The sequence below is a fragment of the Ammospiza nelsoni genome, chromosome 1 (genome assembly GCF_027579445.1).
Source record: "Ammospiza nelsoni isolate bAmmNel1 chromosome 1, bAmmNel1.pri, whole genome shotgun sequence".
Lineage (NCBI taxonomy): Eukaryota > Metazoa > Chordata > Aves > Passeriformes > Passerellidae > Ammospiza > Ammospiza nelsoni.
This window is the reverse complement of record NC_080633.1, coordinates 100,719,092-100,738,159: the sequence shown is the minus strand read 5'-3', so window position 1 is coordinate 100,738,159 and position 19,068 is coordinate 100,719,092. Positions and strand designations below refer to the sequence as shown.

Here is a 19,068-nt window from a genome sequence, read left to right as displayed (position 1 = left end):
GATGATCTTCATATAAGGTTGGTAACTTGCTCCACAGGTCATAATCAAAACCACAGGCATTTTTGCCTCTGTGCCAGGGTCTCTGAGACCCCTGGAAGGGGTCTTGGCTGCTCAGGACAGCCAGAGGGATGTTCTGGATGTTCTTAGCTGCTCAGGACAGCCAGAGGGATGTTCCTGGATGTTCTTGGCTGCTCAGGACAGCCAGAGGGATGTTCTGGGTTCCCACAAGATCTGTCTGTTGGGGATCCTACAGGAATACACCAGCTCAGACATCAGGAAAACTCTGCCAAAAGCACTGCAGTGGTGCTTCTGATGTGTGGTAGTCATCACATGAGAGCTTCACTAAGAGCCCTGTGCTGAGCTACAGCTTGTGCTCCACATCCAGGTGGAGGTTTCCATCTTTGGGGAGGGCTCCAGAAACAACACTGATGATGCTCCCATGGATCCTTCCCAGTAGGAGCTGGGTGGAGTTGGATGGGCCAGCTCTGGGCCTCCCCTGTGTTTCTCACCTGGGCACTGAGGCAGGAAGGGCTCCTGAGGGCGGCTGAGCTGCACCAGCCTCGGGAAAGCCAACATGGAGCTCACTCCAGAAAAAGGGGTTGTGTAGCCCTCAGGGGCTGAGCCAAGCCATTCCAGTTGTGGGGTTTTATACTCTTACTGCTGTGTTGGGGCATCCACCTGCATAGGGAGTTTGTCAGAGAAGCAGGGAAGGCCCTGAGGGATTATTGTGGGGCTGGTGAAAGCTGCTGGTGTTGGTCTGGCCTCTGCTGCCTGTGTGTTCCTCCATGTCTGTCTTCAAACCCCTCAAATGGCTGACTCCAGGTTCAGCTTTACTTATGGGATAAAGATTGATGTAAGCTCTGAAGTGTTTAAGTAGCCTGAGTGCTGTATGAAACCCTGGAGTTTGTTTAAAAACTGAAACATTCCCTTGTTTGCCAGCTGCCACTTCCGGTATTGTTTTTATCTCCAGTAGCACTTCTGGTAGCCCCTGATTTTAGTGAGGGAAATAGCAGTGCAGTCAGGGTCTGGTGCCTCATGACTTCAGAGAAGATCCTTTCATCAGTTTTAGCAATAACAGGCTCTTAAAGGAAAATGAACTAGCAGCAGTTCTGTGAAAGAGACCTTGGGAACCACCACTGCCTTTATCATTCACTGAGAAAGTCAAGTCTTGGGCTGAGAAAAATTTTTTTAAAATAAAACCCCCAAACTTGAGTGTAATGAGCTGACATAGGCTGTATAGTAATAATGATAAACTTTATAAAGGAAGTGTCTCTTATTAATGTGCTGCAAAGCACTCTAGGGATTCTCAGTGCTCAAATTAAGCTGTAAAAGATAATAGAAGAACTTATAAAGTTTCTGCGCAGTGAATGATTTCATGACAATGGCTTTGTTTGTTTTAATGATGTGAGCAAAGGGCATTTGCCCAGCATCTTCAGCATTCCCAAGGGGAACAGGTGCAGCAGTTACATTTTATGGTTTCTCTGTCATTATAGAGGTGCTTTTCTGTGCAGCTGTATTATAATGTACTGCATAGATTGCATGTGAGATTTGAAGTTAAAAAATTCAGTAAGGAAACAGAAGTTTACTTCTGCTATGATTCAGCTGGTTGCAGAAATAAATACATTTACTTACATTTGCATAATGCATTTGAAAAATAATTTAGGGCTGTGACTTTTTAGTGACATCCGTAATCGTAGTGTAGTTCTCTGTGGACTGCATGACTATTATAAGCAGTGATGTTTTATTGATGAGCTCACCCAAGGAGTCAAGAACCAGTTGGAAATGGAGACATTTACCCTCCTTCATCTCAGATGATCTTTTTGTTTTTCCAAAACCAAGTACAAGCAAAGGGTTTTTGACAGTGCTATGGCTACAGTCACCTTGGACTGTTCCCACCCAGCCTTATCATCCATGGGCATGCTTTCCTAAGGAGCAGGTGTAACAGTGAAGTAGGGAATTTTTCATCCACCTAACTGGAATAACAGAGAGAAGTCTGGATTTTAAAGGTAGATTTGAGGTATCACTAATAGATTTCAATTTGAATGCTGTGTGTTTAGTTCCTGATATTTTTGTAGGTGTCCTTTGCCTCTATTCCATTCACTTTCATGATAAAATTGCTTTATTAAGTGCAGCAAAAGCACCTGGAGGAGGATTGACTCATATTCTTGTGAGGTGATTTTTTCGTTTAGTGTAAATTAGTCTTCTCTTTAAGCAGTAAAATGTCTGCAGTGGTGGCATGAAGTGCTCTAGAAGAGCATTTACTGCAGGCATCCAGGTTTGCGTCCAGGGCTTTGTACAAAGACATTTCCACACAAGTGTGTACACAAATACACCAACAGTTTTCAGAGACATTTTGCGTAGCACTTAAAATGACAAGAGGTTGTTGCAAGTTGCTGACATATAAAAAGGCTGCAAGAAAATGCCTCTGAATTGGGAGAATGTATTTTCATTCATTAAGAGGGAGAAGATAACATTTTTCTTGAAGTCACTACTTGTCAGACTGTTCGTTTGCAGTGTTTTTTTTTCTTTTTTAATTTAGCAGATTTGTCTGGGTTTTTGAAGGAAGGATTAAAATAAAAGGAGGAAACTAGATCCCTTTCTCACTTGTAGGGATGGAGGTTTATCCCAGCTGTGACTGCTGCTAAGTTCCCTATAAAATGCTCATGAGAAGTGTTGCCCAACTTCTCTCATTTGTTTCAATTAAAATTTGGCATTGTCAGTTCAGACTTTTGGTGGAGTGCAGTTTGGTGGTTTATATTATGCAGCTGAGTATGGAAGGTAAAGTATGTGTGTGCAAAAAAGGTATTGAGCTGGAAACCGGAATTGAACTACATTCAGTTTTTGCCAATTATACTTTTAAGTTTGTGCTATTTTAATAGTTTCCTGAAGTGATTGTGTTACTAAAAAAGTACCCCTCTGAACTGAAGTTTTTGATGTTTGCTTCTGGCTACAATGTAAATTTGGCTTGGTTATTTGTTAAAAATCTACACAGTTCTCTCTGCAATGCATATTTGATTTTTTTCTCCTCGTGAGTTCTGTATGATTTTCATAAAAAAGCCCAGAGCCTTTTCTGAACTCTGAAATAAATGTGGAACTTTAGTCATGTCATGAAGTCTCTACAGATAAAAAATAGGGTTAGCATTCACATAGTTTTATGTATAAGATGATGCAAACAGTAGCAAAACCTTTGACTTCTAAAATTGTGAAGATATATGTGACTAAAAATGGCCCGTTACCAATCCGTAATGTGCACTGAATTAACATACCGGGATTGGTTGGTTTGGTTTTAGTTCTGTCATCATGGCAGGGAACAGACATTACACATCATTTTGGTTGCTTTTTCTTGTATCTTGTTTAAGAACAAAGAACACCAACAAACACCACACAAGGAGTTTTAAGCTAGAAGAGATAAGAAGAGGCAGAAAAATGTCTAGATAAATCAGGATCAGTCTTGCTAGCTTATGCATGTACTGGGTAGCAACCAAATCCTTCCAAAAAATGGGACTCAGAAAAGTAATCCTTCCATTTGCCATAGGAAGAGATGCATGATGCAGCTCCTCTGGGGTTGTCCCCTCAGTGACAGCAGCCCTTAATGTTTTTCTGCTGTCCCAGAAGACAGGAGGGCAGGCAGTGGTCACAGGGCATGGGGTGTGTCCCTTTCAGCCAGAGGTGGGGTGATGCAGTCAAGCCTACGCATCACTGCTGCATGGAAGATTCCAGTTTACCTGTGGGTTCTGGGCTGACCATCCTCTTTCAGAAAGGTTTTTTGACACCTTCACGTTTCCTTAGCTCAGGGGTGCAAAGAAATGCTGCAAAGCCTTCCAGAAAGCGAGTGCCATTTGCAGGATCTGCGTGCAGCCCCACGGATTTTGCATTTAAAAAGAATGTGAGGCACAGATATTTAGTTTGATGGTAATTAACTTTGAACAGTGTACTGAAGTATCTGGCACATTTAGAAGTGTTTTAAAATCAAGGTTTCAATTTGTTTCTGAGAAATTTTGTAGTTAACCCAGTTTCTGCTCTTGATGCATGAGTGACTGGGTACCATATGATGAACTGTGTTATATAAGATGCTCAAATTGTTGATCCAAAATTCTAGCTATTTAACTCTTCTGGGATCTTAGTGTTTCTTGTTTTATTTTTGTCCTGTTTTCTCTTTTCAGTATTTGAAGTGTTGATACGAAGCCCTTTTCTGCCAGTGCTGTTAGCAGAAAGAACTTATGTATACCCATCTGCCTGTTCCTTGGGCATGGCAATGGGTTGCGCTACCAGGAGCTTTTAACTGTGTGGTAGATTATTACAGGAGGGATTTTCCTGCTTTCCCCTCTATTTCCTCTAAATAGGTTTGTTTCTTACAGCAGGATATAGTGCAGTAAGAATAATCAGCATCATTGATTCCAGCTGCTTCCTCAACAGAAAAACTACATTTTATTTGGATGAGCTTTGCAGTCTCCTAAATATTTTGACAGGAAAACAAGCTTCTCCCTTTCTGTGAATCTTTCCCACCCAGATGTTCAGTTTTTTATTGTATTTTATTAATAAGTCCACTGCTTTCTTAGCTGTAGGGCTGCAATGCAGCAAGCAGATGCTCCTGTTAGAACAAATTTCATAATATTGGAAGCTTAATTATCAAAGGCACAAAGTCAGACTCTCATTAAATTTTCCACTTGTTTTAAAGGGGGGCTGGTGGGGTTGAAAGGCAAAAAGTAGTTTTGTTGTTTTTTTTGTGGTAAGACTGATGGTAGCTTAACAGCTGGGAAATACAAAGCTGCAGCTCCATGACTTAACAAGGAAGATAATGATTGTTCATCTGCAGAGATCATTATTTTCTTCTAATATGAGATTGCAGTGTTTCTGTTTGGGGCTGTGAAGCTTTAATTACAGTTTGCAGTTATTTATAAATTATGACTGTGCAGGCCCTTCCTATGGGAATCTGTCTTTCTTGCAGAGGGTTGTGGTGGTGGGAGAGAGGACTGACAGGTAGGCTTGAAATACTGCACATGTAATCTCCTGGACATTTGAAAGTAAAAGTTGTGGATTTGTACTTTTAAAAGGCTGCTGTAAAACAAAACAAAGCTAAGGGATGGTATGTGTGGAGAGTAATGAGAACAGCTGAATGGGATGTTTGCTTGAAAAAAAACAAATCAGCCCAATTTTCCTTCATAAGAATACCAATTGTTGAGTTGTCTGGTCGACCTCCCCTCGCTGTTACTAAGGGAGGTGCTGTCAGCATTGTGTCAGTAACACATTTCTGCACTTTCATGCAGTCACAGGCCTCAGTTGCACCCAGACACTGTATGTGAGCATAGCAAGAATGATTTTAAAATACAGCAAGGGCATGTTAAAATAAATCGATTATTAAAAAAACATTCGCAGAAAATAGATAAGGCACTAGATTACACAAACATGGTGTTCTTAATGAGTTGTTTGGTTTTGCCAGTTAGGATTAGGAATGCTTCATGAATTAAAGCTGAAGTGAGTGAGTTGAGATTCTCTTTTATTTGTGCTAAGCAAGAACTTCTCAGGAATATCACAGATTTAACTGTTAACAGCATTGCCTCCCATGCCTTTATGCAGTTTGTTTATGTAAAAAGCTGTCCTTCAAGCACGGGAAGAAAATAACCTCTTTTCCTTTTGTATCTTGAGTAATGGGGAATTGGAGAGAATGAACTGTGGTTTTCTCGGACATGAGATTTAGCTGATCGCCATAGGATACTGCTTTCCTGATGTGCTTTTCATGTGATTTTTTTGTGAGTTTTTGGAGTAGTTTTCCAGTATATTTTTTGAAGAAGGCCAGACTTGAAGCAGAGTATGTGTGTTGGTATTACCTGGAAATAAAGAATCATTGACTCTACCTTAGTTAAAACTCTTTCTTTGGCATGATTTTACAGTGCTAATTGAGTTGGTTTGGTTTTTGGCAGAATGATATATTCTCTTGAGAACAAAAATTAATCAAAGCTCTGCTTTAGCATTTTCTGTCTGTTTTACCAGTAACACTTCTGTTCCCTAAGCTTTTTATAGCTCCTTAATCCACAGGTAGAAGTTATATGTACTTTAGTGACTTGATCTGAAGCCCAGAGAGATCAGATAACATGCCCAGAAATATGAAGTCCAATGTACTAAGTCCAAGAAAAATACAAGAAATGCTAACCCATTATTTTGTTCCTTTTCTCATTTATGTGTTAAACACTGGAGTAAAATTGTGTTGTTAATTGTAGCTAAGACTTGCTGAGGCAATTACTTATGCCCCATTGACTGTAGGGCTCAAAAGCACACACCTTTAAAATGCTGAAAGAACACTTTCCTCAGTGTTATCTGGATTATTGAGCAATAAGGCAAAGTTCATTTTCCTTAGTCTGGCATGGACAACACCACTGTGGACACAGGAGAAAGTTTTGCTCAGATATGGCTTCTGATACATATTAATCTTGTTGTTATCTAGTGTCATTCAGAGGATGACATTCAAGTGGATGCTCTGGAAAGCAGAGCAGCAGGAGACCATGTTGAAGAAATGGTTTGGATCCATCTGAATTGTTCCATTAAGTTCAGAACTCAGCCATAATGTAATGATGGAGATGCAATTTAAACATACCAGTTTGGTTAGATACTGGTCAAAATGGAGACCCGGTCTTAATGGAGGCAAACAGGAATTTAAAACTCCTATTACGTCATGTAGATGGTTGTAGTTTAGTGCGAAAGAGCTGGTAGAGCGTGCATCAGCATAACTCATGGATTTTCAGTCATCTAAAATCTGGTGCCATTCTATAGGAGAAGTTTTAGGTATTTGTTATAACAAAGGGCCCCTTTGGATACAGTCACACATCTTTTTAAGATTTCTATGGTACTGGAAGTAAAGTGGATCTGTGCAGTCAGAAATAGTTGCACGCCTTCTTGAGGCTGGGAGAGGCATACACATGAGCCTGCACTGCACAGACTGCCTGTGTCTCCTGTGCTGCTCCAAGTAGTGCTGGGAACACCCTGTAGCTGATGTGCTCAGTGCTGTCAAAATTTTCTTCAAGTTGGGTTTTTCTTGTCTGGATAATGTTCCATTTGCATTTCTTCACGCAGCATGCAGATGATGTTGGCTCCTGAGTCACTGTCAATAAACCAAATGAAGTTTTGTGGTATGGCTTGATTCACAAGAAGCTAGAACTAGTTTTGTGTAGTAATGTGCATAAAATACTAGTGGACTTTTCTCTTTCCTTGCCCCCCTGAACAGCTGCTGATCACAGCAGATGGGTGTTAATTGCACTGACTGATTCAGCATTCCAGAAAGTTAGGCCATTCTTATCAGTGTTTCTTCAAATAATATGGTGTCAGTTTATGCTAATTCAATTGTATAACTCATGTTTGACTCCTTAGTAGAAGAGAATTTGCTTTGATCTTGGCCCAGGTGCACAGGATGCTATTTCCCTCTTCAGGCTGGCAGAGCACACTCACTCCCCAGAGTTGTGCATAGCAAGCCCCAGTGCTGTGTAGGTAGTAGCTTTGTATTCCAAGACTGTGGTTTCATTCTCCAGCAGCTTCCTCACCCCTGAATGTCTCTTCAGCATCAGTTCTTTTTTCCTTACAGTTAGAACTGTTCTCTTCTGCATTTTGCATTTGTCGAAATGAGCATAGTGTTGTGCTTTTTCAGTTGTACCTTGTGTTTTGATAGAAATTGGAATAATTTTGGGTAACTCTTATTAACCAACCCTTGAATTTTTAGATTCCCTTATATTTTTACTTCCATGGTCTCCCGTACTGTGGGAGGGCTCTTGTCATTCCGTGCCCCTAAGATGCTTGTGATTTCCACATGAGAGATACTGTCTTCGACACTTTCTTTCCAGAACAATGTGCAGATATTTCTGCTTTTAGAAACAAAGTGCAGCTTGGTTAGATCCACACAACTCTTGACTTTTTTGAGTGTAGTAGGTGTGTGTGTCTGTGTCTTCCTTGTGTGTAATAGGCATTTTGGCTGCTCTGATCAATGCAGTGGGAGAAGCTGCTATCATCTGTGCACCTTTTTTTGGTGGATGTGATGCCCTTGCCCAGAAAATGCTGTCAGTGGAGAGGGGAAGCCTGACATTGGATCCTCTGGGGATGATGGGCATGTATGACATAATTGTAATTTGCTCCAGCAAAGAAGCACTGCCCATTTGCTTTTATTATGCAACAGAAATGCACAGAGATGGCAAATAACCATGTGCTCCCGTTACACCTAAAAGCCTAAATAAAGAGCTTGAGGAGCTTGTGTTGGCTGATAAAAAACCAGGAACTTGGCAAATGGAGAGCTTGTAAACAACATACAGTGAGTGTGTCTGTGTGGTAGGTTCTCAGGATGAGGTGAACGGGAGCCAGAAGAAAGATTTTGTTGAAGCAGCCATGGGTTTCTGTGGGAGTGGAGAAGGAGACAAATGTGTCTCATCGTATGCTCAGCTCCGCATTGATGATGGTCTGACAGCAGACCACACTGTGTTGTGTTCTCCTAAGGTCTCCCCTCCTTGCTCACACATCCATTGTGGCATGAGAGGGTTAAATGAGTCACTTCCCTGTCCTACTGCTCCTTGTCAGGATGGTCAGGTTCTGCAGCTGTGACTGACAACCACAGTTTTTCCAGTGGTGTGCAGCATTGCTAAATGCCTTTTGGATTGTAGCTAGATGTTGGATACTCAGTCTTGAGATATGCAGGATTCCCATGGATTCTGTCTACTGCTCATTTCCCAAACAAGTCACAGAAACACCAGTCAAAAATTTGTCATCTTTTTCTCAATCTGTTCAATTACTGTTCAGTGTAATTTTGGCTTCTACCAGCCTTCTGCAAATTCAAATAGTGACCCTTTCTGGGAAAATACTGAGACTGGATTCTGCTCTTATTGCCTTTTTGTTATTTTGGCAAATAAAATTTAGAGGTCAAGTTTTTCTTGACCGGTCAGGTTCACAGGGCAGCATGATTAATAACTTCTTGTGACAGATTCTGATAATTATAGTTTTATTAAGCTGCAAAAATAAACAATGCAGTCTTCTTACTTGCACTGCATTACACAACTTGTACAATTTCTCCCAATACTTATCTCATCCAAATCCAGTCATTTGCTGTGGAGATCTTAGTAAAGATTTCCACTGACTGCATTCTGTCAGCACAGATATGATAAAATGGCTTCTTAGTTTGTTTGCAGAGATAGAAAATAGAGGATTCAATTATTTCACTTAACAAGATGAATGGAAGAGATTGTGGCATGTTTGTTTGTGTTATTAGTTATTTGTAGGATTTCTTCCTATGTGAAAGGCTTCCCAAGGAAGTGGTCACAGCAGCAAGGCTGCCTGAGTTCAAGAACTGCTTGGACAGTGCTCTCAGACACATGGTGTGCCTCTTGGGGATGGTGCCATGCAGGGCCTGGAGCTGGACTCAATAATTTTTCTTCCAACTTGGCATATTCTGTAATTCTGGGAAATAATACTTTCTACATGGTTACCAGAGGCTATTTACTTCAGCATGAAGTTACCAGACAGACCAATTTTTTGCCATTGCTTCAGTGTGTTTCTTCATTCCGGAAAGTAATAAACAGGAGGAAGAGGAGGAGAAGTGTCTGTACTGGAACAGTTATCCTTTTCCTTTTTAGCTGGATCTTGTCTGCAATGTTTTTTGTAGTGTGTGCTGGTGTTTGGGATATATTTTGCTTTATAGAACATTTTCTTAACAGGCTAGGAAAAACACTGCTGGGGTTTGGCCATAAGCCCTCTTCTCAAGACTTGTTTCCTGCTTCAGCTAATAAAAAAAGACCACCTTGCTTTGCTTGTTGTCCATTTTCCCCAATTTAGGGAGTGTTGTAACAAAAAAGAAGTAAGAAAAAGCTTCGACACGATTCCTTGACAAGCCTAAGGGTATCTGAGAATATCTGTAGGAAAATAAATGTGTATAACATAACATATAAACTTATTTTGTATGTCACTGAAATGCACCAAAAAAGTAAAATACAGCAGCTGTTTAAAAAGTCCCAAGTGACCTATGCAAATATGGAAGATTGAAAGTAAAAGCAAATTATATGTGTGCATGCGTGTGTGACAGAGAGAAAGATGTGCTTAGATAAACATATTTTTAACATCTGGTTTTCTGCTTGATTTGTGTATGGTCTCCTGTGAAAGTTGCTTTGAGTTTTTTAAGTGGTCTTTGAGTTATAGAGCACAGTATTTCCCAAGAAGCAGGATTTACTTAGCACTGGTGCAATGCTATCTTGGAAGGAAGAAAAATTATAGGTAGCAGTAAATAAAATAAATGAGGATCACACAGTAAAATGCAGGCTTTACCACTGAAAAAGATGAGGTAGAATTGTTTGCTATTAATTTATCTAGTTTTGAATCTCTGTGAGAAGCAAAAGCAAACCCTGGAAAACTTGGTAAATCCAAAAGGAACTGGAGAGGTGAGCTATATGTGTCCACAAGAGCTTCATTTTAAATGGCTTTAGCAAACTTTAAAAGATATTTTGAAACAAAACAGTTAAATTAAAAAAAAAAAGTTGGAAGTGTTTTTGTACCCAGAAACAACTTAAAGAAATATCCAAGTCTATGCTGCCTTAACCTATGGGAAGTGTAGGCATTACTTCAGCAAAGTGTTGAAGCATGCTGATAGTTCAGTGCTTGTGTGGGTTTCAGCCTGAAGACTTTTGTCCTTGGAGATGTGCTCCCATCTCCCGTTGAGATGGGATGCTGCCAGCCCAGCCCGCCGTGCTCCTGTCCTCCGTTCATCCATGGAGTGAGGCTGGCCCTGCTGCACCCTCCTTCTGCAGGGACCACAGGGAGAGCAGGGAAGGGAGCTCCAGCTCTCTCCCCTTTTACACTCCTTCACCTGAAAGCAAGAAATCCAAGCATGAGTCCTCCCTGGATTAATTTAATTTAAAGCACAGCTCACAAGTTGTCCAGTAACTTTCTTAAAAATGTGAATGCGTGGGCTCCCTGTGCAGATATTCCTGTTGGGAAATGTATTGTACACCTTAGTGAAATGCTGTCCTTTAGCATCCCAAAGGATGCCAAGGGCTATCACAGGAAATGTTTCCTATGGATGTAGCTCTTCTGGCAACACATTGAGTGACTTCTTCAAGCCTGTGTGGGAACCAAAGCATGAGCCAGAGAAGCAGGCTTTATATAGTGAAAGGAAATGGAAAAATCCCCTCTCCAAACAAAAAAAAAAAAAAAAAAAAAAACCACAACCAAATTGCAGCATTTACATGTCAGCCAGTGCTTTTGAGTTTTTCAAGATGTTACAGAAATATCAGTCTTGGAAAAAGCAATATTTCACTTCTTCTTTCAGAACAAGTTCCTCCAGTCTTGTCCTGGCTGATGGTTGCATAATACTTCATAAAATGTAGATATTAATGCAGAATTTCATTATACTCTTTGCTTACTTTTCTCCCTCAGATTCTTTTTTTACTGTTACCTTTTTGCATCTTTGAAAGTTTAGAAAAGGGAAATAACATGTTTACTAGCTAAATATTCCATGAGAATGTGTAAGACACAAAAGATGTTAAATAGTCAAAATACTTTCTGTTTGCAATTCATGTGAGGTTTAGATGGTTGTGTCTTTCTCAGGACCAAATCTGAGAAAAGCAGAGAGGATGAAAATAAGTGGGTTTGATTTTTCTTCTAGATACTCCATTTTGTAAGTGCATAGTAGCCAAAGTCCTTATAGCACAGCTATATATTTATACACCACAATGGTTTGCTCTGGTTTGCTTCTGAGACTCATAAAACACTGCAGAGTAGATGAATGAAAGCAGAAGTGGAAGCAGAGTTCTTGTTGCTATTGGAAGGAAGGCAACAGATGGAGCAAAGAGAACATCTCTGTTCTTTCCAGTCCACATTTTCTCTTGCTAGCCATCAGTTCCCACTGGGGTCTCTGCAGGTTGCAAAAAAGTTACATCAAAGATCACACCTTATTACAGTTCTATCAGTATGGTTTATTCTCTCATTTTTAGATAAGTATTTTCACTTTTTGGGGCCTTAAGCAGGTTGGTTCAGCATTTCTGCACCACTCTGGTAGAAAAGGATAAGCACTGAAATGTGTGAGCAGAGGTCCTGACCCTTTCCATGCATGCAAACATACCAGTGTTTTGGGGAACAAACATAAAACTCCTCCCTTTAAACATAAGCTCAGCTTTAGTGGAAAATTTCTGGATAACGTGAAGTACAATAGAAAGGTTGTAGCTCTGCATGCTGTTCTAATTGGAATTTTCAGTTTTCCTTATTTGCTGTGGTATAATTTTTGCTGCTTTGTCATCTTCACTTGGATGCATTAATAATCTGAGAAACCTGAAATTGTGCAAATGTGACTGATTAAAGTTTGCCTAATGAAAAGGATCACCAAATAGGCTACATATCTGTAAGGGACAAGCATTTTATAAGTACTGAAGTTGGTTTTGAATGGTGACAAGGCCCAGCAAGGACTGAGTACTGCACAGGCTTGCCCCAACATCCTGCTCCAGTTCCTTCCATCCTGCAGCCACCTCTGGGTTTATATGGCATGGGAGAAGAGCACTTTTGCAGTATAGAAAACACTCAGGGCAATCAAGAGATATCAGCATACCTTGAGTCCTTGAGGAAGGACTTAAACCTGATGCAGTGCACTATCCTTTGAATATTAAGGTCTAAATAAACTCTTGAAATGTTTCATTATCTTGTAATGTTAAAATTACATCTTTCCTTGTGAATAAGCAGTTGTTACTGCAAGTGCCTGTGTTCTAGCGTTTCTTCAGCACTACTGGGTTCTTAACTAGTTTAGCAAAACTGTTGAAGATGTGGAGAATATTTATTCTTTTCATAAAATATTAATTTTCAGTAAAGTGAAAATACTTTATTCTTTTAAGAATTAGAAGTTTATTATATCTAATATATAGAAATCAAAAAGGACAATTTCCCTGGATGCTAAATGTGTTACTGCACATCTCTTGAGCATCTCTAAGATGTGAAATGAAAATGTTGAAAATAGAAGCATCAAAATTTTGGATTTATAAACCAAAATCAAAAGTTAGAAGACTGTAAATGTAAATATGGATCTCCTCTTAGAAATACAGAGGAAACTTAGGCCACTAGAGAGAAAGCTTGGGAAATGAGTACAGCATCCACCTATAGTCATTACAGAATAATTAGTACAATGTTAAGACCCAAAAGAGCTATATGCTGCTGTGTATGTATATTATATTTCCTTAGTTATATATATTTTAGAATAAAAGAGCTTCATATGAAATTGTTATTAGTTGCATTGAGCACTTCAAAGGGTTGAAAGAGTATCTCAAGGACCTATATAATATTCAGGAATAATGGCTTTTTAAACACTATTCTAAAATTTTTTACACAGTGTTTTCTGATAAAAGATATTGCACATAATTTTTTTTTCTTTCTCCCTTAATTTCCACTTTATTAGTTTGAGATGTTTGGGTAAGAAATGGGGAAAACATTTAAAATCTGTTCTGTAACCTTGTTTGATTTGAATTCAGATGACTGTATTTGAATACAAGTAACTAATCAGGCGTTCCTGTGCTGTGTGTTGAGACAAAAACCATGTGTTCTTCAGTAATAGTGGCATTAAGAAAACTGGGGGCAAAAGCAATACCATTAAGATTCATCTTTGCTAGCAGCTACCTTCCATTCAATGTGCTGCAAGGAAAATGACATTCATCAGGTGTCAGGCTCACTTGGTTTCAGTGGCACACTTGAGGAGAGATCCTTTCTGTCCCTCACCCAAGATGGGTCCCTGATGAAGCCCTCGAGGCCTGGCTGACTGTACCCCAAGGAGCAGGAGAGTCTTCTCTGCAGTTTTGGACTCTCTAGGATATCCTTGAGCTGGCTCTTGCAATGCTCTGCAAAGCAGCGGCTGCTGGGACTGCCATGCTCTGACAGGGGCTGCTCCAGCAGGTAGACCTTGGGTCCAGTCCTGTAGTGCAAGCTCTGGCTGGGCTCATTATCTAAAATCCATTAATAGGTCATAAGATCATCACAGATATATTTTCAACCTGCCTGTGCCACTGAGCTGGGAGTAGTGAGCCAAGCATCACTGCACAAGGAACAGGATGATTTGGGACTGATAGGTTCTCATCCAAGTCCCCTTTTCTTTCTTCCTTGTGTTCTAAAATAATCTTCTTCAACGTGTGCCTGTCTGCTGTTCACTTTAAGCCCATTAAAGTAATTTTATCCTAGTTTTTAAAAGCTGGGTCTAGAACAAGCTGTAGTTTCCAGTGAGCTGTAAGTGTCCATGCTTTATAGAAGTAGCAGTATCAAGTAAAATGTAACCACCTTTCTGCCTGAGTAGTCTGTGGGTGTTTTTAACCAACCTCATTGAATGTCTGAAGGCATCTGAATTGTATCATCTGTGTTACAATTGAGATTTTAAAAAGATAATCTACAGCAAGACCTACAAAGTTTGGTAGTCGACAGGAAGAAATGCAGAGGTTTTTAACCGCAGAAGACTGTAAGAATGGCATATATAGTGTTGGCTCACAGCTCTCTTTTTTCCTGCTCCAGAAAAGGAGGGAAGCAGCTATATGAAATGCTAATAGTTTCACTGTGGTTTTGAATAGACTAGACTTGAGAGTCTTGAGTATTTTTCCTTTTCTCTTTTAACTGCAATTTTGTTATTGTATTGCTGCCCCCATCTCTGCTAAATATGGCTTTTGAAATGTAAATCATATCATGTTCTCAGAGATGCATATGACACCCTCAGCACTGTTCCTCTTTGCACTTCAAAGAGCTGTGTGGTCACACTTTGCATCTCAGCAAAATCGCAAGATTTGCCTTCTGAAGATCTCTTTTAATGTGTACAATCAATCCCTGATAATGTATTTTGGGTTTTTGTTCCCTGGAGTCTGTTAATTTTAGTGTTGCTACAGGTCATCAGGAAACATAATCTCTTCTTTTTTAATTTCTCAGTGAGCGTGCCTGAGGGGAGAGGAACACAAGAGAGGAGAGACAATTGAACGTCACCATTGGCCGAGACCTGGAAAAATGGTGCTGGATGAACACAGGATTAGAACTTAATTGTAAAAGGGAAGGGAAGTCTTGACAGGAGATTTGCTTCATTTTCACATTCATCATGGCACAAATCCTCTGGCTGGCTGGTTGATGGGACTGTCCAACACTCCTCCTTAGTTTCAGTGCAGATCCCTTCTGCTTACACATCAAAAGACCTGGGAACAGGTGGGAACTGGATGGTGCCAGATACAGGAATGGAAAGAGAAATGGACTCTGACGAGCTAAGATGGAAGTGACTTGACAGCAACAAGCTCAGCAGTTGTCTCCAGTAAGGACAGGTTGAGACGGGAATCTCAAGCTTCTCTGGAAGAGCAGTATGCAGGAAGCTGGTTTTCAGGCCACAAATGCTTTCACAGGTAAGGATTTCTGTTCTGTTGTATTTGCTGGGTGCCCCATGGCTGGAAGGAAGGAATGATGAAACTGACTCCATGTTCTCAGAAGGCTAATTTATTATTTTGTGATACTACATTGTATTAAAGAATATTAAACTATACTAAAGAATACAGAAAGGATACTTACAGAAGGCTAAAAAGATAATAATGAAAACTTGTGACTCTTTCCAGAGTCTCGACACAGCTTGACCTGGATTGGCCATTGAGCCAAAACACACCAGAAATCCAATGAAACAACCATCTGTGCTAAACAATCTCCAAAGACATTCCAAAGCAGCAAAACACAGGAGAAGCAAATCAGATAATTATTGTTTTCCTTTTCCTCTGAGACTTCTCAGCTTCCCAGGAGAAAAATCCTGGGCAAAGCAATTTTTCCAGAAAATAGCAATGTGACACTGTTGTAGTTCCACTCATATTCTCAGGATGATTTACTGGCGTTTGGAAAATGAATAGGTCCTGACTGTCATTAGCATCTTGTAGTACTTTCAACTTAAATAGTATTTAAAAACAATTTACTTGAAGATCAGTTCAACACCTTGTACTAGCAGTGAGGAACACAGTTATCCATGTTTCTGCTTTCAGAAATGGATGGCCATGAGCCTTGGGGAAGGTTTATCTCAGCTTTCCTCATTAAAGTACTCATTAACAGCTTAATCATGAGTGGTCTCTTGGGTCAGTATAAAATGTGGTCTGTAAAGTTGCTCTTGTGCTCAACACAGGAGTTTGGTGAGGCTGCAGGATGGACATGGCTCATATCAGGAGGCTTCTCAGCAACATGTCACTGTTGAGCCTAATCTTTGCTGGAGCACATCTCTGGGCAGACCTTGCCAGGCACCCTCTCTGTACTCCCCCTCCTCACCACTGGCCTGCTGCAGTGCTTGAACTGGCTAAACTGGATGGTCTGAATGGGAATTGTTTCACCTCAGTCTGGTGTATTTCTCTGTAGATGAATTAAAAATAATGCAGTGAGAAAGAGGATGCCACGCTGGTGTGATTTTCTGAGGAAAGCTCCCTCTAGTGTAAAGTCTGCTGGAGTTCATTTAGTGCTTTCCCTGGATGGGATAGTTTCTGATTTGAGATGTGGGAGGAGGAAAAGAGGATGAGCAGATCCTGCTGCTTTGTTTCCATGTCTGCCAGCCAGCTGAGATGCAGCAAAAAATGCATAGAAAATCAACTGGATATTGCTCTTGTTTTGGTAGGTCTAGATAAGGGATTAGTTCCACAGTGTAAATAAACTAGTGATGTGCGAGACATTTATTTTTCTAATATAAAATATTTGCCTTTAGGAGGAGTTTTGGCTGCAGTGGGTGTGATTCTGTGTCCAGCTGTCTGCACCAGCACAGCAGTTTGGAGTGGTGGTGCAGCTCTGAGCTGTCTGTGTTGCCTTGCTTTGATTTACAGCCTGGTTTCTGTGTGTGCCAGTGAGACGTGTCCTGAAGGAGAGGAAACAGGAACTCTCCTCCACATGTGCTCCAGTGCTGATGGGAGAGGTGAAGTCTGGGACAACCCCAGGGCTCTCCTTCCTCTGTCTAGCCAGCAGCACACTCCTAAAGCTCCCCACTGCTGTTCTTGTCCTTGCTGCTTACTGCCAATCCTCAGCTCTTTCTTAGGAGTTTTTGTCACTCTTTTGCTTTCCACCAAAATTCCCAACTGTGAGGATATCTGCTCTCTTCCTTAACCTTGCTCTCTCCTTTGCTGGAAACCCTATTACTTCTAACACCCTTGCATTACTATATTTTTTTCTGTCCAGTTTTACACTTTTCTGCCACTGTGTCTGCTGCCCCTGAGCTCCCAGAAGTTGGCACTGTGACCAGGGTGCTTGGGGAGGGATGTGTTGGAAAGCTGAGGTTTCATGATTGCTGCTGGATGGAAAACACCTGGCAAGCAGAGCTGCATAAAATTCAGAGAGGTGAAATGGGGTCCTTGGAAGACCAGGACAACAGTCAGACAGTGGTGCAACCCAGCAGATTCAGATTCAGACCTATTCTGGAGACTTAATGGCATGGAGATTGCTTGGTCTCCTGTAAGAAATTCTTATATTCCTTTGGAATTGCCCTTAGGTAAAGATGTTAATAAACATATTCAAATCTTGGCAGCTGTACTAAAGAATTATTAAACATTAAGGTGCACCAAACGTTCAGGAGACTTGTTAAAGAAACAGGTTGTATTTTATTTCCTTTGTATGAGGAGAAAACTTCCAGCTTGTATCAAATTGATATCTATATTTTTGGAGATCCTTCTTGTTCCTTATTAGATTTATATGATGTACTTAGCAATAATAAACACTGGGTAGGTATGTATTTCTCAGAGAAATCCACTGGAGTGAGTTATGCTAATTTAAGAGTTGCAATAAGGATGTAATGGCAGTACATATGGTTGCTCCTCTGATCCTTGCTGTAGTGCTCCTTTTGTTTTGTTGGAGTGCCAGTTTAGCTGTAGGGGAGAACAATATCTGCTAGCAGCAGAGGGGGCATGGCCTCATGAGAAGGGAGCTAATTTATACAAAAAAGCTTTGATATCTGAAGCCGGGGTGGTGTCAACACTGAATTGAGACATGCTAAGTGATTGCATGCTATTGCAACAACCAGAGGAATAATTTCAATTTACAGCTGACCAGAGTGCTGGCAAAAGAAGCCTGGGAGGACAATGCCTCTGTGCAGCCATGGTTAGAGTATTTCCTAAACCTCTTTTCTACTTTGCTGTTACCTGGAAAGGTTTGCAGTTATGGCTAGGAGAAATTTTGATCCTGTCTGTATGCTCGTTTTACTGGCACTGATGCCAAAGATTCTCTTTCTTGCAGATGGCTCTTGTCCCAAGACATGGGCTCACCCAGTCATTTTATCATATATTACCAAACAATAGCAGAGGTTTAGAGTGTTTCCACTTTATGTGCTAAATACTGAATTCAGTAGATCATGTGAGTGTAATAGGTTCAGCATTACAGAATGTAGAAATAGCAGTGGAAGGGAAGTGCTCCTGGGCTTGGTTAGGAAAGAGATGGCTGAGCCTATGATGGTAAAATGCAATTTGAGTGGTAACAATCAGGATAGAGTGAGCTGTCCTTCTTCAGAAAGTGAGAAGAGAGAATTTGAGAATAAAAACAATAGTGTGCAAGAAAGTATATTGCATTGAGCTCATAGAACTGATAGGTAATGTTTCCTGGGATACAAGCCTGAGAAATTGTGGCAGTTTTAAAAGGAAATAACTTTTTCTTTCCCAGTCAAAATAAAGAGTAAAAAAAGCCCAGATGAAAGGCATTCCAGTAGAAAAAGGGCAAGAAGAGACAAAATTATATTATCTGATAATTTGACTCATACGTAAGGTGGAAACTCAATGTGTTACTGGAGATGACTGTAAAAGAAGATGAGAAAAATGCAAGGGTGAAATCAGGTAGGCCAGTTCACAGAACAAGGTACAACTAATAAAGGGTATGATAGCAAAGAAACATACCACATTCTCAGTAGTAATAAGAGGAAGACCGAGTTTCTGGGCTACTAGTTGACAGGGAATTACAAAATGTCAGTTAAAAAACTCATAATCTGATGGTGCAGAGAGGATTGAGTAGTTCATGTAAGTGTTTGTATTGTTCTTTGCCTAAAAGGATGGTCTGGAATCAAGTGGCAGGAAAAGAACTGCGACCTTGAGAAAGGTAAGAATTCCAACTAGAGCAGGAAAA

The 19,068-nt window shown here is 40.4% G+C and overlaps 1 protein-coding gene across 2 annotated transcripts in view; it reads left to right on the top strand.

The window, feature by feature from the left end:
• LDLRAD4 (low density lipoprotein receptor class A domain containing 4) overlaps positions 1 to 19,068 on the top strand; it is a 295,191-nt gene that overhangs the window by 97,010 nt on the left and 179,113 nt on the right. For both annotated transcript variants that reach the window (XM_059490082.1, XM_059490079.1), the window contains one exon: positions 14,899 to 15,356. In XM_059490082.1, coding sequence (XP_059346065.1) covers positions 15,317 to 15,356 — 40 coding nt within the window. In that variant the 5' untranslated portion in view covers positions 14,899 to 15,316. The remainder of the gene's footprint in view (positions 1 to 14,898; positions 15,357 to 19,068) is intronic.